Source organism: Trichoplusia ni, unplaced genomic scaffold (genome assembly GCF_003590095.1).
Source record: "Trichoplusia ni isolate ovarian cell line Hi5 unplaced genomic scaffold, tn1 tig00003070, whole genome shotgun sequence".
Classification (NCBI taxonomy): domain Eukaryota; kingdom Metazoa; phylum Arthropoda; class Insecta; order Lepidoptera; family Noctuidae; genus Trichoplusia; species Trichoplusia ni.
Window position 1 is genome coordinate 1 of NW_020800323.1, and position 25,000 is coordinate 25,000.

A 25,000-nucleotide genomic window follows, 5' to 3' on the forward strand; every position below is an offset into this window, starting at 1 on the left:
CTTGGTCTCGACTCGCGACCACGAGTATTATGAAGGATATTTATCACACCTGAGTTGGCCTGAGTTATTTGTCACTATTGTCGTACTAAGCAAGTGCGTGTTGTGCGTGCAGAGGGCCTGGTCCCGCGGCGCGAGTCCCCGCTGGTGGTGATCCTGCGCGCGGCGCCGCTGAGCGAGGGCGAGCTGCGCGACGCGGCGCTGCCGGCGCTGGGGCTGCTGCGCGCGCTGCACGCGCTGTGCCGCCACTGGCACACGCTGTACCGCGCCGCCTGCCTGCCCGACCACCGCCCGCTCGTGCCCAACGCAGAGTTCATCAACGCCAAGGTACGCACACTCACTACAGCAGTCAGGGCTATATCTTTCCCGAGTGCCTACTTTTGCTCATCATGTCATGTGTTTCAGCTCGCCGCTAAAGCCAACCGTCAACTCCAAGACCCACTCGTCATAATGACAGGAAATCTCCCTCCATGGCTGAAGAAAATTGCCTATGCATGGTGAGTAATCTGTCCTCTCTTACCTGGCAAGTTGCGTTTTCTTAACTGTTTAATTAATATTTGTATAATATTTTAGCCCGTTCGTATTGCCGTTCGAGTGCCGACACCTATTGTTCTACGTAGTATCGTTTGACCGCGACCGCGCGCTGCAACGCCTTCTGGAAGCAGGCGGCGAGCGCGGCGGAGGCGGCGCCGCCGGCGGGGCTGACGAGCGCGTCGCGCCGCGGCTAGACCGCCGCAAGCGCACTGTACAGCGGCACAATGTACTGAGACAGGCTGAACACGTCATGCATGAGTTCGCGCACTCCAAGGCTTTGCTGGAAATCCAATACGAAAATGAAGTGGGAACCGGTCTCGGACCCACACTCGAGTTCTACGCGCTCGTATCTCAGGAGCTGCAGCGCGCCGACCTAGATCTCTGGCACGGCAGTGAGAACTTTAAACAGAAGCCCACGTCTTTCGGCGGAGAGATCGTGAAGAGCCAGCCGCCGGTGGTGACCGACCGATCGGCGGACGCGGCGGCGCGGCTCGCGTCCTCCGTGCGGGACGCGCTCAACCTGGACGAGGAGCGCGCGCCCGAGCCCTCCGACCTCGAGAAGGAGACGTCCATCCCATCTCCCGCGCCCGACGCCACCTACGTGTCGTGGCCCTGCGGCCTGTTCCCGCAGGCTGTCGGCCGCAACGCCAGAGCCTCGCATGTATCTCGTGCTAAGGCCAAATTCCGATTCCTGGGGAAGTTCATGGCTAAAGCTGTCATGGATTCTAGGATGGTGAGTTTTTTGCCCATTTCATTATAATTTATTGGTCTGTAAATGTTGCACAATCTTGGCTAATCAATGTCGTCGTGACGTTCAGGTGGACATTCCGCTGTCGGTGTCAATGTACCGCTGGCTGGTGAGCGAGGAGAAGTGGTTGTCTCTGAGTGACGTGCGGCACGTGGCGCCGGAGCTGTGGCGCTCTCTGTGTCGCCTGCGCCGCGTGGCCGAGCGCGCACGCGTAATCGCGCTTGACTCGCGCCAGAGCGCCGAACAGAAGACGCAACTGGTACGATAAGTTTTTTTGTTTTTTATGATGTTAACATGGTAATCGTATCATTATGTAAACAATGCATATCTTGACTTAAAAATACAGTTCGTGCTATGATTGTTATCATAAAGCCATTATCTCACGCCTCATCGTCTTGTCGATTTTATGTAACAGATAAGTGGGCTCGAGCTGGATGGCTGTCCTATCGAGGAGCTGGGCTTGGACTTCATCCTGCCGGGCGACGGCTGCACGGAGCTGCGACGCGGCGGCCGCGACCTGCCCGTCACCGCGCACAACCTGCACAACTACATTGATCTCGTTACTCACTGGCTGCTCTATGAGGGTGAGGAAATAAAAAACAAATTCATTATTATGTTACACTACATTTCTCAGACTAAATTATACTAAATTGAAAATTCTTTGCACAGGTGTGACCAAACAAATGGAAGCATTCCGCGAAGGATTCGAATCAGTATTCCCACTAGCCAACCTTAAAATATTCTACCCTGAAGAAATGGAACAAGTATTCTGTGGTAGTCCCTCTGGTAAGATACCAAACTTTATGAAAATATATTTATTTTATTCTGTAAGTAAATGCGTGCTAATGTTTTTTTTTGTTCGTGTAGGAGGGCGTGACCAGCGCTGGGAGCCGCGCATGCTCGCCGAGTGCATCCGCCCCGACCACGGGTACAACGCCGAGTCGCGCGCAATACGCATGCTCATCGACATATTAGCCTCATATAACCGCGAGGAGCAGCGTCTATTCTTGCAATTCGTGACCGGAAGCCCGAGGTTGCCCACTGGAGGTAACTTATTGTTAAATGTTGTTTATTGACTGATCTTTTTTTAATTAGAGGTACTAGTTAGAATAACTTGGTTTGTGGTGTGGTGTCAGGTTTCAAGGCGCTGAATCCGCCGTTGACGGTGGTGCGCAAGTCGCTGGAGTCGTCGCTGGACCCCGACGAGTACCTGCCGTCGGTGATGACGTGCGTGAACTACCTGAAGCTGCCGGACTACACCAGCGCCGAGGTGATGCGCGGCAAGCTGCGGCTGGCCGCCTCCGAGGGCCAGCACTCCTTCCACCTGTCGTGAACGCCCCGTCGTGTCGCCATCTCCCCCACTACTGTGATTTCTTATCGACCCCTGAGTTGTTTGTATACATGTGTGAATGCGGTTAGTGATACCTATAATAATTGTGTTACGACGGTGCGCACGCTCCGGACGACTGCTGTTTATGTGCAATCAAAGTGATTTTATTAACCTTAATGTGACAGACACTTAAAGTGCTGTGCGTTCTATAGTTTTGTTTTTCTTTGGATTCTTTTTAGATTACAGACATATGTTTATATTATATTTTGTGTTAATTTAATGTGATAACTTTGTATATTACTTTCTCTGTGCATCAGAGACTCTCAGTATAGAAGCTTATATGGTGAATATGTATCATGGATGGATTTTGTTGGCTTGATTGTATGGAGACAACACTGCTCGAGTCGGTGTTGCGCCGCTAGCCACGGGACTGACCATCCATGCTGCCGAGTTTGCTAAACCTACATGATAGAGAGTGCCCATAAGTTTTCAATTCGCGAGATACTTCTCGAATACCACCTGCAGTTGATTATTTCTGATTAGATTGGCACATCATTTATATTTAAGCTATTTGAAGGACCATTAAAACTTATTTGAGTGTCCTATAAATTATAATAGCATTTATTACCAAACGGTGTATGTTTTAAGTATCATAAATGAGTAAAGAAAAAGTGCAAAATTTAATATGTAACAATTTCAATAAAACCATGTAAACAATATTGATCAACACTGGGTTTCCTTTTTCACCTTTAACTTTAAATGTATATACCTTATAAAGGAAGTGATGTCAAGGTTACTACTATTGCATCCAGCCAACATTCACACTCCACCTGCCGGAAATATCAAAGTTCATAACTCAACACTAAGTAACTAGCTTATTGTATACCAATGTGCGTGTCCTTGTTGCTTAACATGTAACTCGTCTCTGGATCATAATAAATAAAAGACGTTTTGGAATATTTAATAACTTTTATATTACTAAAGACTGCCACCTATCCACAACAAAATGGAAACTTCTTCAAATTGATTATGTAATTCATTTAACATCACCTTAGTTATCAAAGATCTAATTACACAAATATAATGATTCTACCAATGACTAACAAAATTGTATTTATTAAATCACTATGAGAAATATTTGCAACTTGTGCTTAAGATTTAAAATAACACTGAAATTATAAATAATAAACAGTCTAAACATATAATCTACATATATTATAACAAGTGCTAACAGTTATTACAATTAACTGATACATTATCCTAAACTAAATATACACTTGATCAACTATCGAGAAAGTTTAAATCTAGTAAATATTTAGTCATGAAGGTTTACAAGACCATTGCGACCCAACCAAGGATGAGACAGGAGCCACCAATTGGAGTAAGTCTGCGGAAGCAGCGGTCACCTGTGAATGCGTGGTAATAGCATGTACCACAAAATAGTGTCATCCCAGCTACAAAGAATGCACCGGCCTGGAAAACATTACTCTTATTAGAAAGAACTAAAGTATCAAGTACATTGGTATTTTAGCAGCTTTTGACATGCATGGTCAGAGATGAAAAAACAAGCACTTGGCATATCTACAAGTGCTAGGCACCTTCAGATTTATGTCAAATCAAAAGAACATCCTAGAATTCATAAATTTCCAAAGTAGCGGTAGCGGAGCTATTAAAAATATATATTTGAATTCATTGTCATGCAATGAATAACACTTGTTGTTTATTTTTATGCATGTAAGTAAATGAAATTTACACTACACTCAAATATTGTAATGTGCTAGTGTATATTTTAATAATAATCTAAGAACCCTCACTTAACAATAATTATGTACCTATGTAAAAAAGATATCCTTATTATTCTTGTTTGATAATGATAATGCTTATCATCCTGATTAGTAGGTACTGAATCTAGCCTTTGTTCTCTCAAAGCATTAAAAGAGTTATTGTCTAGTGAATACATTATTAGGAATGCCAAATTTAGAAACGTAAGTATACTTACAACATAGGGTCTCCGGCAAAGAGGCACTGTGACAAGTGCAAGTGTGTGAAGGAAGTGGAATCGATTGGCTGTTTCAAATATTTTCTTTAAATCTTCTTTGGTTTCTGGTTCTGGAAAGTTGCGGTGTGCACCCATAGCGCCAAGCACTACGGCGGCTGCACCGCTGAGCCCTGCCAGCCGGACGAACGGCCCCGCCTCTTGCGCGAGTTGCCACAACGGCATCTTGATAATTATTGGCGCGGGGGCTTGAGGTGCCGTCTGAGTCTTAAAAATACCCTGAAATATCACACAGTTCACAATTTGATTATGATAATTTTTAGCAAAGTCACTGACCTTCTACGATAAGGAGAATCTATGAATAAGAATATTGCAAAGTTATTTTAAAAACTTACAATATGACGTAAAAAATTCATAGCTCCATCCGTCACCGTATTTATCATAAGTGCGTCGGCCAAGTTTACCATACCTTGTTCTTTTTTTCAAATATAAAAAAAGACAATATCAGCAGAACCAATGTTGACAAACGACAGGTCAACCAATATTGTCGAGATTTCTGTCAAATTGACATTTATTGATTAGTTTTAGTGATGTCAAGATTGAAGTCTATTTATTACTAATCGACTAAGTGTGTCGTGAATAATATTGGCAGAAAATGAATCAATTCTTATTAGTAGTCATATTTACACATTTGAGACGCCTTCATGAGCTGTTTCCTTAATGTTTCAATTACTTTTGATGTTTGGGTTCAATAATAACAATATTTGGATCATGGAGCGGAGTTAGTTGTAAATGTTCTTTAGCGGGATGGTGCACTAATTACTTTACGACATTGGTTTGTTATTTACTACTAGTCTTCTTCATCTGAGAGGCTATATTTATGTGGCTACGTTCAAATGTAAAGCAGTTAGTACTCGACGCTGGACATAACAACAGTAAGCGAAGTAGGTGAGATATCGCTTTGATCAAACCAAGTTATTTCTAAACTGTGTTGTGTCGCTTTGCAGTGTATTTGAATACCGTTGTACGTTTGAACCACGATTATAATGACTGCCCGATTTGGCTTTTGGGCAACTCAAACGTGGTGATCGCTCCCAGCATCTTTTATAAGGAGGTAATTAATAGTGCTCAATCAAGGTTGCTTTCGTCCATTCATGGCCAAAATTGGTGAAAAAGAATACTGCACATATCAATTTACGACCAACCAAGGCAAGTAGAACATAACACTTATTAAAGTCGGTGCCTAGGTGGGCACTTCGATGTATGTAAGGTTAGGTAATATAAAACAAAATAAAGACAGAAATAAAAAATATCTTACGTTTATTAAGATTCAATTGTATAAAAACGAAAACTAGGTACTTCTCACAACAGTAGGTCATGTTTAATTCTAATAATGGCACTATTCAATTAACCTAGCACCTTAAGTTTTCAACATTTATTTGAGTTTACTCAATACTTGCTCTTACTACTTATCTACCTAGACATTCCTAGTTAATAATATCAAATCTCACTTTTGATAGCTATTGGAACTAAATGTTAAGCTAGAGGTATAAGCTAATTAATCTTTTAGACTAACATCTTCATGCGTGTCTAGTTGGGTACAACTTATCAATTTGAATAATTGATATTATGGGGAAAAAGTTTAAGTTAAAAAGTCAATATCATGAATGATTTATAAAGTGTTGCCATCGTAATTGTCTATCTATTATACTATATTTATACACGAACGAAACACAAAATTCCAGACAATTTCAATGTGGTAAGTCGACATCCTTCTGCGAACAACATACACCCGCATATCTGTAACAAATAAAGTAAATATAATTTGATGTTCAGAAATATTGTTTAGAAAAAGTTTACTTTGTTGTATGATATGTAGGTATGTAAACCACAAAATAAACGTACTGATTGACTTCGCAGAACGTCGTAGTGTACAGTTCAGCTGTGATGTTCCTCGCGGCGTCACACCGCGTTAAGTAGACGCACACGCCTTCGCCGCCACCCACTGCTTTGTCGCATTTCATGTCGGCCGATTCTTTCGGAATCTACAGAAAGCAAGAATTAAAATCAACTTAAGGTAACAATCATTTCGAAGAAGGAGCAGTTCTAAAAGTGGTCTTGTCTTTGTTTATCTACCCCGGATAACTTTACGAGCAGAAAAAATTAATACAGGTAAAACAAAATATCACGTCATTATCTTACATCTTCTCGACGAATTTCCCTAAAGAAGCTAAGAACCTGCATAGGGCACGGTACTTTTTTATTTATTTATACATACCGCAAACTACCCTAGCAACAGAAAAGACAGCGCCGCGCGGCGCCAGTGATATTGCGAATTGCATAGAAAATCTCTGCCAGCAAAACCCTATGCATTAGGCAGATTTATGCAATCGCGACTTGTTTGGAGGATACGCAGCCAAACCGTAGCCGTAGCTAAGCCCTACCGTCGGCTGTCTCGGGGTGACAGTCCACAGTTCATCTCGGACGAGTAATCTAAACCATAATAAAATTTCAAGCTGAATTTAAAAGTAAGCCTTTTTATATACTTACGTCTGTTCTTGCCAGTTTTAAGACGTGGGTGGTATTGTTAACAGTCAAATTTATACTGTCTTTGCTTTGGTCACCGGTTTTCAGTAACGTTTCCATCCAGCTGTAATTGTTCAGACCAACAAAGTCCAGCAGATTCAGCGGCCGATGAGTAAAAGAGTACAGCGGGGCAGGGGTCGAAGGTTCATAAACTTTCATGTCTACGAAAACAAGTAATATTCATTATATTATAGTAGTTAATTGTCTTAGTTGAATATGTAAATCCCGTCACACAAGCATGATAGTATTTTACCGAAACTTTACTTTACCAGGCAATTCTGTTCTAATATAAGTAATATTGGCGAAATTGCTGCCTTTTGAATCGTTGCAAAAATCGCAATACCTTCGCTATATAAAACTGAAACTTGACACTGACAAATGCTGTGTGATAGAATTTTGAGGAAGATTAAATTGTTTGATATTTATACTGATAAAATAATATATCATTTTTAATTAAAAAAATATAGGTTTATTTTGCTGCAAAAATATTTTACTTCTTTTTCAAAATTTAATACAATTGGTTCAAATAGGAATGCTCATACTTTCCACGGAATGTTAATTATGCTTTACATTCTGCATCGTAAGGGTATTTGACGAAAAAAAAACTACACACAAAAGACAACAACACTGAATAAATAAGATCTTGTGAATTACTCAGGTACCTACTTGTCTTATGCCTTTATCGATGCTACTAAAAAACTAGGTACCTACTCGCGTAAAACGGTCATTTTTATGCTAACACATAAAATGCCAAGCCAAGCCAACCTATACTACCTACCCACTGTTACACTAATAATTCTTACGAGTGGTTCCTAATAATGGTACAGAACTCGAATTCAACCTTATAAATTGGGAGTACTTACCCAGGAAGAAATTATGGTAGCTTGTCGTTGGTTTTCTCATACCAAAACCGGCATTAAGTGGACTGTGTAGAGCATATAAGGGACCGCTGGCACCTAATGCATGATCAGTAAAATGTATTAGCGCAGTTTAAGAATTGCTCTTGATCTTCATTTGACAGTATGACAACTTCAAGATCAACTTTATCGCAAAGAAACTTGAGTACTATTAACGGAATAGATACAAATTTGGTGAGCGTGTCACATCGGTATATGATGAGCAACTATTATCGTAACATCAGCATAAAATTAAATCAGCTCTTGTAAACAAAAACATTACTCCTCAAAAGTCAAATATGGCGTAACATCATTCATGGGCCTTTTGGAAGAGAATTCCAATATCAATTGACATCTCTAAAATTAAAAATTACTGTTGTGTTGAAACATATTTGGTGGTTGTGACGCGCCAGAATTATAACATTATTGTAGCATGCTTTTGGCATTACCTACTCATATTAGGTAAATGTGTGAAACCGTTATGCTTCTGGCGTTTTACGACATACAACGATAATCGATACATACCACAGTATGCTACCGACTAGCCTTAATCCTCATACGACAAACTACCCATATTCAGCGCCCAGAGACAAACTGTTAATGACCCATATGGATATTTATAAAACACCTGACTTAATTTTATCCCAATGGACGATATGTATAATGAATAAATTGTAATAACGAACCTCTTGAACAAATCGCCAAACAATGAATCTGTATGACAAATGAACGACAAAGATGCTCTATAAAATATGACATGTATTTGAATGCATGCATCATGCGAACCACATTAGTCTTCATCCTAGTCAAACCTGCCTACAACACAGCGACTTCCTCCCAAATATTCCACAAAGGTCATCGATTTAGTCGATTTCAAACTATTCATCACACAAATTTAACTCGAACACTTATTAACGGGATTTGAAAGCCATCCTAATCTGCAAAAATCAATCACTAGAAGAATAAACGTGGACTGCTAAGGCGTTTGAAAATAGTCAAAATATTGTCAGCAACATTTCTTTAGCTATTATACTACTATTATAATTAGTAGATAAAGTGCAATAATTGGACCAATTGTTTAAAAAATACTTTTTTTATCTCACAAAAAATGTTTTTGCAGCAAATATTAAATTAATTAATTATTAGATAGGTACTAAAAATACCTAAGTCTGCAGTGTCTGATCATTGTCTATAACATAGTCTTCAGGTTCCGGCCTCGAATTGTGCAGATGGTGCGAACAACGGTCCCGTCGGGCCTGTTACACATAGCAAGATGAATAAATCTATATCTAAACTTCTATACTAATACTATACTTAATATATAAAGCTGAAGAGTTTGTTTGTTTGTTTAAACGCGCTAATCTCAGGAACTACTGGTCCAAATTGAAGAATTCTTATTGTGTTGAATAGACCATGCATCGAGGAAGGCTTTAGGCTATAAACCATCACGCTGCGACTAATAGGAGCGAAGATACAATGGAAAATGTGAAAAAAAACAGGGCAGGTATAAATCATAACTTATATCTTCTACCCACAGGGATGAAGTCGCGGGCAACAGCTAGTATGAACATGAAAGTGTGAGTTTTTATCTAAACGAAAAAGTTTCTGTAGCGAGTATATCATTCGGTTTATAAATTCGTACGTGGTAAAATGATGAAAGAGAAACTTTAATGAGCTGAAATGCATGCAATAATATTATCTTTGATGAAACTCCCTGAATTAGAAAAAGACCCGAAATCTGAATAGCATTGTGCAAATTATCATGACATACATGCTTAAATGTTTTGATGAAATATATAAGTGAACATACCGTTGACGCTTCCGAAAGAACCCGCCATCGGTTTGGAGAAGCTTAACGACAGGGCTGCACAAACAAAATCAGATCAAAGTTTAAATTGTTCATTAAGATAATCATTGCAGATACTTGCGCTTTGAGGGGGGGGGGGCTACTACTACTTCTTATCGTACGTGCATACCTACAGTAGCAATTTATGTTTTAAGAGGAGCTGGTGGTAGGTATACACCCAAACTATTTTGTGTTACATTGTATTTTTTTAAGGAATGTGCCAATGTGACTTTAACCCAACCATTAATCAAATTGTGATTAAAAAAATATATAAAAGCTTTAAGCAAATATAAATCTACTTACGAGCACTGCTAAGGTATCCACTAGATAGTCCACCACCGACGAATCCGGCGTGAGCGCTTAATCCAGTATAAGGAGAACCGCCTGAAAACACGCATCAGTTCACGCATCTTAACGACAAATTTTCAAAGCCGTTAGTTTTATATTTAAGAGTTTTAAAATAACAAACGATTGTTTAAGAAAATACAAAATAACGAACTTCTAAAAAGGCTTGGGATTACAATATCTGAACATAAATAAATAAAAATCGTTGCACTGACCTGACTTGTCAACCGACTCGGCGTCAATTGCGCTCGTCGCGTTAGGTTTCACCACAACCAGAGACGTCAGCGGAGTCACGAATTCGTACTGTAAAAAATAAACCAGATAAATATACAGGGTAATTTTGAAGTTTCCAGTCTCCCTGGATAAACTTGCCCAACCTTCATCGCAGAACAAACCTCAAGTTCGGTCGATCAGTATATTCTAATCAGTAGAATATTATAAGTCTTGTCTAAAGCTAGTTTTTTTTTTCAATTTCCAGACCAAACACGGCTTTTAGTAGCTCTATCTGACCTTGCGACGATTTAAATTTAGCTCGCGAGCAGCTTAGCTTCTTATCCTGCCTCGATCTGGCTCGATCTTTTTAGAAGCAGTTTGACTAATAAGAGTAGTACACTGAAATATGTATTATACCTTCAAAGCGAGTGCCAATGCCTTCTTTTCAGGGGTATTTTCCTTGTCATCTGTGCGGTCTTTGTCGACGGTCTCCTGCTGGTCGAGCAGCTGTTTGATGGTAAGATACGACCAGAGCCTCTCCAGCGGCAGGTAGTCCCCGCGGGGCGCCGCCACCGGGACCTTAGGCCTCACCTCATAGCGTTTCTGTAACCAATACGTGCTGTTCGTCAAGAAAATACCTGTTTATTTATTTTTCTTATTTATAGAAAAGAAATAAAGGAATTATATAAATTTAAGTAATTTATATTGATGTCATCAGGGTAAAAAAGGTCCTCTAAGAACCCCAACAAAGCTTATTCGTTGTTGTAAATTTTCTTTTCATTACTTTTAACCAATTTGAAATGTATTTATATTTTTTCAAGTTATTCAATATTCAGTAAGCATTTTGAAAAATATTCTTACCCTGCCATAGCCGTCATCAACGCCGCAGAAGGCGCCCACTAGGGGTGTAATCTCAACAGAGTCCTCGTTGACGCGTCCAGCCACCACCAGCTCCGAGCCGCGGTAGTAAGAGCGGAATTCATGTTTCGTCACTGAGTCTGCCTTAACCTGTGGGTTACAGTATTTAATAAAATATATGAGACGACAAATACGAAGAATTATATTTAATGCTAACTAATTTACTAGACTACTAGTGCCTCAGAGCGAGAACAGTTCAAGTTTTTCAATAGGTGGATAAACCCTTCGTGAAGAGTTGATGCCCGATGACGACTGGATGTTAGGTACCTGAGCCGCCGGGTAAGAGAATTTGAGATGCGCAGCAGCGGCGACGAGATCTGTCGATAGAAATCTCGTAGCTGCAGCGCCGCGTCAGCCGCCTCGTAGATGTGTCGCATGAAACCGCCGTGACGGAGGGACAGCTTCCGCAGGAACTTGCGATCCGCGTCTTCACCTGTCAGTTGTCACCACCATCCAGTTAATTCAAGTCATCATACTTCATCTCGGTACTCATACATTTTAGTACAATTTCTTTCAGAAAAGAACATGATAAAGATGATTGCTTATAGCTATCAGGTGACATGGAACTTGGGTATTCAAAATTCCAATCCAATTTCTTTGAGGACGAGGCAATTTTACTATAAGACTCAGGAGGCATGTGATAGAAGATTCTGTACTAATCCAAAAAGAAAAAAGCTTAAAATGTGTCTAAAAAAACAGTTGGATTCTTATGAACGTACCGAAAGCGAGTGAGAAGATGGTAGCCTTGTTGTCTCCGGAGTTCTTTTCCTGGATCCGTGTCAGGATGCGCTTCGGGTTCGTCTCGCCGACGGTCGGGTCGCCGTCAGTAAGGAAGATGATGATTGGCTCCAAGTTTTTCGTGGCTAATTATATGAATGTAAATTTTTTAAATGGCCTGTAGGTCTAGGTCTAGTGGTTAGCGACTCTGACTGCTATACCCGGGCTCGTCTGTTCGATTCACATCCAGGACTGCGTTTGCGTTTAATTTATCAAATCAATATTACGTACGTAGGTATTTAGAAATATATATGTATATCAGTTGTCTAGTACTCATAATACAAGGTTTGCTTAGTTTAAGATTAGATGGAGTTGTGGAATTTTATTATTATATTATACTTTCGGCATAACATTTATAAAGTGCAAATTTTACTGAATATCGATATTATATACGTGGCGGTACAATCAAAATACACAGTCAAAATCAAATTCAAATCAGATATCGCTACAATCCCCCCTTAGTTAATAGTTCTATAGGTAATCATTTTTTCAGATAGCTATATCCTTTCAAATTAATTTGGAAAGATAAAAACTGTATTTTTTTTTAAACTTGAGTTAAAAAAAAATCGAGGCATTACTACAAGCATCTATTGTTCTACGCACATGTTCCTGAGTTTTTACCTTTTTTGTCAGCTTCGGGGGTAGCAACCTCAGTAGCTTTGGAAGCTTCCGTCGGTTTGACAGGGGTTTCTACGGTGGTACCCTCTTCCTTTACTGGCGTGGCGACTGAAGTGGAGTTCGCTGGGGCCGCGGGTACCCAGTCCACACCCTTGTTTATTAGCTCCACAGCTATGTCGAGAGCCGCAGCAATGTTTGTTCCTAAAACGATAAATTAAGTAATTTTCCTCTTCGTTTGTAAAATTTGTTCAGACTATAAAATTACAACGTCTAACTTCATAGAGTGTCCAATTTATGCCCATCAGTAGATAACTAGTAAGAATTGATACTAAACTAATGATGCTTCAATTGATTTAGCGGATTTCTGGGTGCATCAAATTTTATAGACACCTTTTTTACGATTAAATGAAAATTTAATAATGAAGAAAATCAATCAACAAACTGTTATACAGTTTGGCGATTTTTTTGACTTTCTATAATTGTATGCCTTTGTTTTGAATAAATAAATAAAAAAATAAAATAAATTCACAGACAGGACACTAGATCCTGCGACTATTGGCTAAACGCGCCATTCCCTTACCAGCAGAAGTTGTTCATCATCGTGACACGTCTGTCGGGGGCATGATGCGACTTATTATATCATCAATACGATAAGAAAAAAGTAAAAAATGCAAGATTTGTGGCCATCAATGTTAAATACCTAAAAGCAAGTTATCTAAGTGCATGTGGTAGGTTAACTTGGATATTTGACTCATATCTCCACACTCACTCGTGTGCCGATAGTAAGGTTAAAGATCACATTACATTTCGGTATTTAAGTGATGCGGCTTTCTAAGAAAACCTAAACATTTATCTGTACTCTATTGTACCTACTACTATTATTAATCCTCTGAGACTTAAATAAGTTATTGTGGGTATCACCAGGTTGTAAATGAACTGCGATAGCTAGACAGTTTTATTAATACATTTCCGTTGCCTCTATAACAAATACCACAATTTAGCCCATTTGTTGTCGTACTTGACCGATTATTTATCCCGCATTAAGGTATTTAATCCTTGTATCACATACTATTCAAGTAACATGCAAAAAGGCCCCCAGACTCAGAACAAGCATGCGTGGATCACACCAATGCTTCTCATACGCAGGGATCGAACTCTGGGTTTGTTGTGGCGACCTAAACCACTCGACTATCCGTGCAGTTGTAGTTGTGTATAAAGCAGTGTGTTCATACCTCCTGTAGCTTGTAGCCAGCTGACGATGGTCTTGGCGCGAGCGATATTCTCCTTCGTAGCTTTAGAGGGCGGCACCAGAGTGGCTTGCTTGTCGTAGTCAAAGTATGAGTAATGGTGCTTAGGAGGCTCATTTTCCGCTTCCTTAAGGTCGTGGACCTAAAATACCCATTTTTTTTAATTTAACATGTGTAGGTACAGCACTAGTGTCAAAAAGGGGGAAAGAGCAAAAAGGAAATATTCATTCGAGATTCGTATTTTTTTACTATGTCTATTGGCCTTGTTGGCAATTTCTATAATCCGCAAAAGGATTCACTAGTAAAAAACCTGTCCAACGTACCGTAACAGATGACGAGAACTCCACGATGCTGAAGTAGTCGCCTTCGTTTAGCTCCCCGAGAATAGTCTGCATGGCTTCCCTCAGCTGCACGATCTTACGGTCCATCATGGAGCCCGAGGTATCCAGAACGAAAACCACGTGCTTGTTCAAAGGCTCCAGATCACTCGGAGCGAAGAAGTGGACAAAGTATCCATCATTTACCTACAAAAAGGCGAAACATAAGTTCATTCCGATTTTAAAACTGACATTTTTGGGTATAGAAGGTAATAAGACGGTATCTCCCGTGTTGTAGTGCGTAGATCTCTTCACTTGGCTATTGTTTGTCATTCATAAATTTATTTGGATCTTCAGCCGTTTTGAGAATCCGAGAAAGCTTTTAAGGAAGGTCATATTTAATAAACTACAACAAGATGTGTTTTTGTTTTCTGATGTCAGTAGTTAAACGGTAATTCTGTTGTTACGAACAGTTGACAATACAAAAGTGTTTCAAGAATAAACTGACCACGTAAATTATTGTTATAAAATGAGGACGGTCAGCAACGAAAGTCGTTTTTTTTTTCGTTGACTTTTTGCTGACCTGTACCTGTATTTGGGACGTACCAAAATCTCTCCGTCCTTAGGGCGTTCTACATCGTACTGCACCACAAACTGGCCCAGCACACCTTCAGGGTCCTTCTCTTTAGGTTCCGAGTAATACCAGGACGGGTAAGAGTGGGAAGCAGCTTGTGCGGATTCCTTTGATTTTTGCTGAAAATAATGGTTGTTTGGTTATTTTTTTCTCTAACTGTCGCCAGCGTCTAAGTCAGACTCTAATCGAGATAATAACTATCCTATGGGGTTATCCAGGATATAAACTATCTGCATAAAAAAATCTACAGTGGTTTTTCAAGAAAACATAACAAACATCCACCCATACAAAAAAAAACGAGTTGAGAATATTAATAAGATGAAAATACAGAAGATAAATTGGGTGTATTTGAAAAAAAATCCTCATGGGGAAGTCTTTATTTTTTTAAAGAAACTTAACGTTACTTTTTGGAAATATGGCATCGTCATCAGATACCTTACCTTGTAAATGTTCATGAGTAGCTCTTGTTCCTGTAGATCGGGAGTAAACGTGATGGTAGCCTCACGGTCATCATTTGCCCTTACGATTGCTACTTTTGAGTTTTCTGCAAATATGGATTCGTTTAGCAAAAAATTTTCTAATTCGTAGGTAAGTTGAAAGCGATTGAATGTTAGACGTATTCAGATATAGATATGAATTGAAGAAACTCACGAGCGTCATCTTTTGTGGCATCAATTTCATTTCCAGTTCTGATCTCGGGAACCCTCAGTTCCGAGATCTTGGCCGCTTCCTTGACGTGCACGGTGACCGTGAGCTTGGGCACGAGCGCTCCCGGGTGCAGGTTGATGGCGTGGTTGTATACCCCGTTACGACGCACCAGCAACTCTTCGTACGTTAGATTGAAGACCGCAGAAGACGAGGCTTCCACGTTCACGGATACCGTGAAGTGATTGGAGTCACGTGCCCTGTGATAAAGATAAGGTTATTCACTGACTTTCTTTTGTAATTCTAAGGCCCTTTTTTCTCAGATATAGGCCTGGTTTCTCCGTTTGCAGTCGAGCAGGAAAAATCTTTTACAAGGAAAAAGTAATGGGTAAGAATCTTTTACGATGTCGCTGTATGACATCACAGCTACTGCAAATTTACATAGAATGGGTCGTACCAAAAGAGTCAACTTTCAAATCGTTAGTTCAAAGGCATTCAAGTTTGACCTATTTTGCGCCTAGCTTTCATTTTTGTAGATATAAAATATGTATTGTTGGAGTAATGTCTTCTGAATATCGCGGAAAAATTAAAAATTATCGTAATATATTTTCTGAATGTAGAAAATATACTTTCTCTACAAAATTTAAATATTATAACTGCTTCAGTTCCACTTGACTACTAACTATAATACTTTGAAAATGGCTTCGCTATTACAGAAAAGGACAGTTATTATGGCCTTAACTTACTTGGTAGAGATGTGAGCAGCTCCCAGACCTTGGTTGACGGCATCTTGGTAAATCTGCTTCGCTTCTTCTTTCTCCTTGACGTAAGCCTTGTAGGATTTGCCGTCAAGAGTCCTGTAAATAACATAACCAACACTCGTGACCAACACTCATTGACTTATTACTTTCTTATGTCACTAAGTTAATTTATCATTTTATATATCATATTATCTAGAAAAAGCTTGCATTACATGACAAAGACTATAATAAGTCTTGTTATATATATGTAATGTATATGATAGTGCCCAACGGCTCTTTCTATATCCCTTGTCAGTACTTTTGATAGTTCATAATAATAAGACGCTCTCTTTGCGACAGTTCGATTCCATCATCCGCGCGTGACACTTGCCCTATTTACCGAGTCCTAAAGTAATTAAAGTGTCCTTCAATATTCATCTAAGTTTTATTTCTTTGTTTTTTTTAAAAACCGAAATTCGGGAATCCTCATAACAATTTGGTGGCAGCGGTGGGATACCGATGGTGAAGGTATCCCTGGGACGTCTCCTTCTGGACTCGTATTCTAAACTATTTTAAAGCATAAAAGTGTCGAAGTGCCAAAATTAACTCGAACTCAAATAAAATAATAATAATTCAATATTCATATCTATTTTCGGACATCCTAAAATCTGAATAACTTTTCCCGTGGGTATTGTGATTGTGTTCCTGTTTCGTGCCTGATTCCTGAGAGGGAAAGCCTCTTCAACTTCAACAGACCAAAGAAATGGTCATGTTCCAGTACATTTTCTACGTGTTCCTGTAAGTCTTGAAAACATTATATTTCCCAGCGAAAGTGCAACTCATCTCTAACAATTCGAAAACAAGTGCGTGAAAGTGCGTAAACCCAGTGAACTAAACATAAAGGTTTATTTTCTTGTGCGCGTTACTAATTCTAATTTATTTTTTGTTTGCAAACTTTATATTCTAAATGTCTCACTGTTATTGTTAACCATTACTCGGAATTATCACTATCAAGACATTCGATACCGCACTCGCTCTTATCTAAACCTCACATTACAGTTGCCGCCTATTACACCGAACTACATCTTTAGTGGACGCGTTATAAAATTTGTTTAATAAAATGTCTCTTAAACTAGAAAAAAATGAAAATATTCAAATTGGAACTCTATTTAAATTTATAAAAACATTCGATGGCACACGTGAAAAATTGAATTCATTTCTAACTAATTGTGACAACGCAATTGATTTAGCTTCTGATACCCAAAAACCAATATTATTTAAATATATATTATCACAATTAGAAGGCAAAGCCGAAGTAGCTTGCTCCATTAAAGAATTCGACTCTTGGGACCAATTAAATAGTTTCCTTAAGACACAGTTCGGTGAAAGAAAACACTATGCCCATCTTATGACTGAATTACGGGAATGCCAACAACTAAATGAACCGGTTAACCAATTCGCATTACGCCTCGAAACTTGCCTTTCGAAGCTCTTAACAGAAGTAACATTATCCAATAAAAAGAAAAGCGAATTAGTTGGTCGTATAGCGGCTATGGAAGACTTAGCACTCCACACGTTTTTAATTGGCCTTAAGCCCGAAATTTCTAATCTAGTCCGCAGTAGAAACCCATCCACTCTCAACGATGCAATCAATTTTGCCGTCTCAGAGGAGAAGATCCTAAATTCGTATAATAAGCGTAATCCTCAAAGTTCAACATTACATCGTATTGCATTTAAACCACAATATCCTTCTCGTCCTTCAAACCATGATGTCAATTCTAAGCCGCAAATGGCTAAACAATATGACCGAGATAATAAAAATCTATTCTGTAGGTATTGTAAAAATCAAGGTCATACCATTGAAACATGTAGAAAACGCGAGTACAACAATAATCGGTTCAAGGCTAATCCATCTCCCAAATATCAAAAGCAACCTTATCAGGAGAACTATAAACCTGCTCGCGTTAATTGTGTAACCAGTGAAGATGACTATTATAATCCGGAACCACAACCATCCACGAGCACAAATGATACCCAATATGACGAAACCCACGATTTAAACGAATAGTGGGCTCACGGAGGTGCCTCGTGAGGCCCAAAATACGACCTCTCACAAAATCCTTCCATGTCAACGGCACCAATTTACCTAAATCCAAGGACCACACGGGTAACCAGCCCCAAGCAAGTGTCCATTCTACTAAATCCAAGGACCACACGGGTAACCAGCCCCAAGCGAGTGTCCATTCTTCTAAATCCAAGGACCACACGGGTAACCAGCCCCAAGCAAGTGTCCATTCTACTAAATCCAAGGACCACACGGGTAACCAGCCCCAAGCAAGTGTCCATTCTCCTAAATCCAAGGACCACACGGGTAACCAGCCCCAAGCAAGTGTCCATTCTCCTAAATCCAAGGACCACACGGGTAACCAGCCCCAAGCAAGTGTCCATTCTCCTAAATCCAAGGGTCTCACGGGTAACCAGCCCCAAGTAAAAGCCCAAAACTGCTTTACTGACAATTTCCTGGAAGAAAATAAAATATATGAAATATCGTATAATCGAAATATATCCTTACCTCATGTCTGCATTCAAACATCCGTTTCTGAGAAACCACTTATTTTACTCGTAGACACTGGATCTTCGATCTGCCTTCTCCAAAAGACCTCTATTCAATCATACTCCGACCTGAAACTCAATGAAAACATAATTAAATTAAAAGGCATAGATAGTAAAGAAAATGCTGTACTTACCCTTGGTAATTTCGATATGAACCTTATATTCGGCAAAGAATCTATATCTTACCCATTTCACGTAGTAGAACCAATTGATTTCCCCTACGATGGTATCATAGGAAATAATTTACTTACCCATTATCAGTGTTCTATTGATTACAATCGTCATATTCTTAACCTAGGAATAAATAAAATTAAACTAAATTTCACAGACCCAATTTATCAAATACCACCTCGTTCTGAAATCACTGTAGAATGTTCAGTAAGTAACCCTGAATTAAAAGAAGGTCTCATTCTTGACCAACATATAAGTGATACGTTATTTATTGCGAATTGCTTAGCTAAAGTCAAAAGGAACAATCGAATTAACCTAACAGTTCTTAATACTTCTGAAGACCCTGTCTCTCTAAACTCTAATCTGCAACTTACCTTACACCCGATCAACTATGAAACTTGTCAAGTACATAATACTTACCAAACAGTTCTCGACAGAACTAACGAAGTCCTTAACCTTCTCCGCGTTTCACATCTAAATACAGAAGAAAGCGAAGCCCTCTATGACGTGTGCTCGAATTATTCCGATATATTTCACTTACCTAATGATCCACTTAGCTCAACTGACAGTATTCAACATGAAATCCGCACATCTTCTGATCAGCCCATTAACGTTAAATCTTATCGCTTCCCGGAAATACATAAGCAAGAAGTCAACTCCCAAATAAAGAAAATGATAGGTCAGAATATTATTAAACCTTCCTTATCTCCGTGGTCTTCTCCAATATGGATTGTTCCCAAAAAGATCGACGCTTCTGGTGAAAAGAAGTGGCGTATAGTCATTGACTATAGAAAGTTAAATGACATCACAATTGGTGAAATCTATCCTATTCCTAACATTGTTGAAATATTAGATCAATTAGGTAACTCTAAATACTTCTCTACTCTAGACCTTGCTTCCGGATTTCACCAAATAAAAATGTCTCCACAAGACGCTTGTAAAACCGCGTTCAGTGTTCCCCAAGGACATTTCGAATTCACTCGAATGCCCTTTGGTTTAAAAAACGCGCCAGCGACCTTCCAACGTCTAATGAATAATGTCTTAACAGGCCTTCAAGGCGAAAGATGTTTTGTTTATCTAGACGATATTGTCGTTTATTCACATGATTTAAATAGTCATATTCAAAATTTGACAGCAGTTTTTCAAAAACTTCGTAGTTTTAACTTGAAATTGCAACCAGATAAATGTGAATTCTTAAGAAAAGAAGTCGGCTATCTAGGACACATTATAACAGAAAATGGCCTAAAACCTGATCCAAATAAAGTTAAATCTGTTCAAGAATTCCCAGTTCCAAAGTGTCCGAAAGATATAAAATCATTTTTAGGTCTTATATCTTACTACAGACGTTTTATCCCTGAATTTTCAAAATTATCGAAGCCACTCTCCTCTCTTCTTAAGAAAAATGTATCATTTGTTTGGACAAATGAACAACAGTTAGCTTTTGAAACGCTTAAAGATAAGCTGACTAGCGCTCCAGTCCTTATTTATCCCGATTTCACAAAATCCTTTAACCTTACTTGTGATGCAAGTAACTATGCAATCTCTGCTATCCTGTCTCAAGGGCCAGTTGGCAAAGACCATCCCGTAGCCTATGCGTCTAGAACCTTGAACAAATGCGAAATCAACTATAGCACAACTGAAAAGGAATTATTGGCTATAGTATGGGGCTGCAAAACCTTTAGACCGTACCTGTTTGGTCGTAAATTTATGATCATAACTGACCATCGTCCTTTAAAATGGCTTTTCAACCACACTGACCCGAGCAGTAAATTGCAACGTTGGCGTCTCCAACTTCAAGAATTTGAATACGAAATAGTCTACCGAAAAGGTAAGCTAAATTCAGCAGCTGATGCTCTTTCTCGTTATCCTGTCAACCCTGCATATCCTGCAGATCCTGATACTGAGCTTATAGATTTAGGTCCATTAGACATTAGCCCTTTCAATGCAGAAGTAGGTGACTTCAGTCCTTTAAATATTCCAAGTCCTATGAATTTACCAGATCCTCTAATTCCTGACGAAATCCTGAGTCCCTCTCCAGAAGTTTTAAACGAAAATCCAAACATAGAAAGGGAAAATGAATTACAGCCTTCCGCTAACCAAGTTCCCGGAACGCAGTCTCTGCCTTTAAATTCACCTGATACTTACTCAAAATTCCTGAAAGTTCCTCGGACTGTAACGTATGACACAGTGATTTCCGAGTTCAACGATAGCCTACTAAAAACTCAGAATAACGTCTTAGTAATACCTACATCGCTTGATCTAGACGAATCTATTCCCTACGTCCAAGAAATCTTATCAAATTCGCCAGATTCCGAGTCGTTTATGAATTCAGAGAGAACCCTACATTCCTATAAACCATTATTGGTCGCTGATAAAACCTACTATTTCCTATTTATTAAAGTACACCACTTTGACAATTGTACCTATAGTGATATCTTCGAATCCTTAAAGAATCTACGTAATCACCTAATGTCTCTTAACGAGGCTATTCATAAAATAAGTATTACTGACTTCAAAAATCCATTTGATAAACATACATATATTAAAATTTATAATATGCTAGCTCACCTCTTTCACAATACATCAATTCAAATTCAGGTGTATCGCAATAAAATATATTATCCTAGTCCTTCTGAAGTTCAGAAAATTCTCCGTGAGAATCATGATATTCCTGTCGCTGGGCACCTTGGTGCAAATAGAATGTTTAATAAAATTCGAGAGCAGTATTTTTGGAAGAATATGAGGACGGAAATAGAAGATTATGTAAAAAAGTGTAATTCTTGTCAGACCAACAAAGCTCTTAGGAAAATTAACCGTGCACCCATGCAGATAACTAGCACCTCCACTGCCCCCTTTGAAAGAATGTCTCTTGATATAGTTGGTCCTCTTCCTGAATCCGGCACAGCCAAAATTAAATATATTCTAACACTTCAGGACGACCTAACTAAATATTCAATAGCATATCCAATTCGAAGTACTACCGCCGAAGAAACCAGCGACTGCCTGATTCACTTTATTTCTTTGTTTGGCATACCAAAAACTATCCTTACTGATCAAAGCACAAATTTTACAGCAGAGCTATTTAAAGAAACCTGCAAATTTCTAAAGATTAAACAGCTGTGGTCATCTCCATACCATCCACAGACACAAGGCGCTCTGGAAAGAAGCCATTCCACCTTAAAAGAGTACCTTAAATCTTACATATCTGAAAACCAAGACAATTGGCCAAAATATGTATATACTGCTATGCTCGCCTATAATACATCTATACATTCAACAACAAATTTCACTCCCTACGAGTTGATTTTCGGTCATAAACCAATCCTTCCTAATTCCATATATGAACCTAACACGAATGCCTCGTATCCGGACTATATTAAGATGCTTCAACATCGCCTTAAATGCACGCGTGATAAAGCCGTCGAATTTATAAAAAAGTCGAAAGAGTCTTCCAAAGCCTATTACGATGCCCGCACAAGACCTGTAAGTTACCATGCTGGTGACTATGTGTACCTTAAAAATCACCTCCGTATGCGTAAGGCTCTATCTCCGGTCTGGAAAGGCCCTTATAAAATTATTAAGGTTAATGGTAGAAATAGTGTAACGCTATTAATAAATAGACGACACGTGTCCCATCATTTTGATGAAATAAAATTAGCTCATCGCCGTGACACCGTGTCATAATCACTTTAAGCTTGTTTTAACTTAACGTAATATTTAAGTTTAGTTAGTCTTAGTTTAACTCTTAATTATTCCTTTACAGTTCTCTGTCTTCCGCAAAAGCAATGTTCATCACAAGTTCCACGAATGCTTCCGGCATATATTTTGACCCCATTGGGTCATTAAAAATGATAGACGGTTTCCTTAGCGTACTAATTCCAATAGATATTTCATTTATTCAACCGCATATTAAGAATCTTAACGGTGTGATAGGCACTTCTAAGTTCCTATGTAAGCAGACTGCTCTGTATACCGATATCGAGTGTCTTAATTTGCACCAGCCGTTATCAATAAGATACAACGACATTATTCGAGATTACGATTCTATTTCTCACTTAATTGAATCAAGGTCTAAACGTTCAGCCTGGTTTGGGGGTATTGGCACCCTATTCAAAAATCTATTTGGTACTATGAACGAAGACGACGCAATAAATTATAGTAACGCTATTCAATTAATAGAGAAAGATCAATCTAAATTATCCGAATTAGTCAAACAAAATATATTAGTAACTACTTCAACACTCTCTTCAATAGAAGACTCAGTAAATAAAATTAGTGTCAACGAGCAGAGATTAAATGATGCTATTGATGACATAGCTTTATTCCAAAAGAACTTGACCTTGTTAGCTGATAAATTAATATTAAAAACTAAATTCAATGGAATGTTAAATTTATTAGAAAGTAGTCTCCTAACTTTATCTTTTAAACTAGAAGACACTGTAAACGCTATTATGTTTAGTAAATTAAATATTTTGTATCCTTCTATTATAAGTCCAAAACAGCTATTTACAGAGCTTGTTAATAATTATAGGTTTTTAGCTGATAATCATCAATTTCCTTTAAGTTTAACTTTAGAAAATATACACACTTTAATGAATGTTTCAGAAATTGCGAGTTATTATAATAATAACAAAGTTGTATTTGCCTTAAAAATACCTTTAGTAAATTCCAGGAGCTATGATTTATATCATAACATACCTTATCCAGTTTCTGTAACCCATGATACTTATACTATGATCATTCCCTCTACTAAATATCTAGCTATTAACAGAGATAGATCATATTATAGTAAATTAGATAATCTAAGTAGCTGTAAGACAATAAATAACCAGTACTATATATGTGACAACCTAGATACTTACTCGTGTGCCAGGACTCCGATCTGCGAATCGGATATAATCTCAAAAGCATTAAAATCTGTGCCTAGTAATTGTAAGACCCAATTCATTCAAGGCCAACTAGATATTTGGCAAACGTTGTCTAACAATACATGGTTATATGTTATTACAAACCCTTCCAAATTGTCCATAGACTGTAAAGCTTCCAATACTGAAGTTATCATATCAGGCACAGGCATGATAAACTTACCTCCGTATTGTATAGCCTTTTATAAAGACTCAAGGTTAATACCCAAATATTACAAAACAATTAAAGTCCAAACAATTAAAATTAACTTTAATCTAGTAAATGACTCTTGTTGTAATTCAGAAACATTATCGAAACTTAAGCCTCAAATTCCCGTTTTAAATCTTACTAATATTAACCTTGATTCTATAACGTCACGACGAAATTTGGAAACCAGCCGCATTGTCAATAACCTTGACAAATTAATTGAAAAACCACATATTGTTTTATATGGTGAATATTATTCCTATGTAACAATAATTATATCTGTTATTATTGTAATATATATTCTTGTACTATTTTGTAAGTTTATAAAATCGGGCATTTGTCATCGCCTCTTAAATAGACAAGCTTTCAAATGTAATACGGAAAAAGCTGAAGAACTTACAGAAGTTGCTGCTAGTTCTTCCGACATTTCCGCACCTAAAATCCGTAAATCCCTTGCATAAACTTAACCTTTTAAGGATAAGTTTAGTCAAAACCCTGGGGGCTGTTATATATATGTAATGTATATGATAGTGCCCAACGGCTCTTTCTATATCCCTTGTCAGTACTTTTGATAGTTCATAATAATAAGACGCTCTCTTTGCGACAGTTCGATTCCATCATCCGCGCGTGACACTTGCCCTATTTACCGAGTCCTAAAGTAATTAAAGTGTCCTTCAATATTCATCTAAGTTTTATTTCTTTGTTTTTTTAAAAACC

At 38.6% G+C, this 25,000-nt stretch overlaps 4 protein-coding genes and 1 pseudogene across 5 annotated transcripts; 3 read left to right on the forward strand and 2 right to left on the reverse strand.

Moving 5' to 3' along the window:
* Positions 1-64: 64 nt before the first annotated feature.
* Positions 65-3,336, forward strand: LOC113507703 (E3 ubiquitin-protein ligase TRIP12-like; the record flags this gene model as incomplete). Its single annotated transcript, XM_026890640.1, has 8 exons — positions 65-324; positions 403-494; positions 571-1,264; positions 1,350-1,538; positions 1,695-1,863; positions 1,949-2,065; positions 2,147-2,326; positions 2,416-3,336. Coding segments are annotated over 8 exons (1,898 nt in total), but the record flags the coding sequence as incomplete, so codon positions are not given.
* A 222-nt stretch (positions 3,337-3,558) lies between these two features.
* Positions 3,559-5,164, reverse strand: LOC113507696 (transmembrane protein 256 homolog). Of its 2 annotated transcripts, none has more exons than XM_026890635.1 (3): positions 5,075-5,164; positions 4,609-4,884; positions 3,559-4,082 (listed from the first exon to the last, which is right to left on the reverse strand). In XM_026890635.1, exons 2-3 carry the CDS (start codon positions 4,828-4,830, stop codon positions 3,939-3,941), a joined length of 366 nt encoding a protein of 121 aa, XP_026746436.1. In that variant the 5' UTR covers positions 4,831-4,884; positions 5,075-5,164; the 3' UTR covers positions 3,559-3,938. The 2 variants fall into 2 exon arrangements, with proteins under 2 accessions (XP_026746436.1, XP_026746435.1); XM_026890634.1 differs by having other exon boundaries at positions 5,001-5,157.
* A 736-nt stretch (positions 5,165-5,900) lies between these two features.
* LOC113507699 lies at positions 5,901-17,230 on the reverse strand (annotated as a pseudogene).
* On the forward strand, positions 16,788-18,608 carry LOC113507701. The gene has a single exon (XM_026890638.1). It carries the CDS (start codon positions 17,508-17,510, stop codon positions 18,453-18,455), a length of 948 nt encoding a protein of 315 aa, XP_026746439.1. The 5' UTR covers positions 16,788-17,507; the 3' UTR covers positions 18,456-18,608.
* A 4,323-nt stretch (positions 18,609-22,931) lies between these two features.
* On the forward strand, positions 22,932-24,850 carry LOC113507702. Its single transcript, XM_026890639.1, has one exon. The coding sequence runs from the start codon at positions 22,957-22,959 to the stop codon at positions 24,742-24,744; it is 1,788 nt and encodes a 595-aa protein (XP_026746440.1). The 5' UTR covers positions 22,932-22,956; the 3' UTR covers positions 24,745-24,850.
* The last annotated feature ends 150 nt before the right edge of the window (positions 24,851-25,000 follow it).

Bases quoted from the DNA above. Each gene is read 5' to 3' on its own strand.
- LOC113507696 (XM_026890634.1), bottom strand. From the start codon at position 5,072: ATGGTAAACTTGGCCGACGCACTTATGATAAATACGGTGACGGATGGA. The intron at 4,885-5,000 runs GTAAGTTTTTAA...GTGATATTTCAG, and splicing joins TGAATTTTTTACGTCATATT to GGTATTTTTAAGACTCAGAC. The intron at 4,083-4,608 runs GTAAGTATACTT...AATGTTTTCCAG, and splicing joins TTTGCCGGAGACCCTATGTT to GCCGGTGCATTCTTTGTAGC.
- LOC113507701 (XM_026890638.1), top strand. From the start codon at position 17,508: ATGTCTCTTAAACTAGAAAAAAATGAAAATATTCAAATTGGAACTCTA.
- LOC113507702 (XM_026890639.1), top strand. From the start codon at position 22,957: ATGTTCATCACAAGTTCCACGAATGCTTCCGGCATATATTTTGACCCC.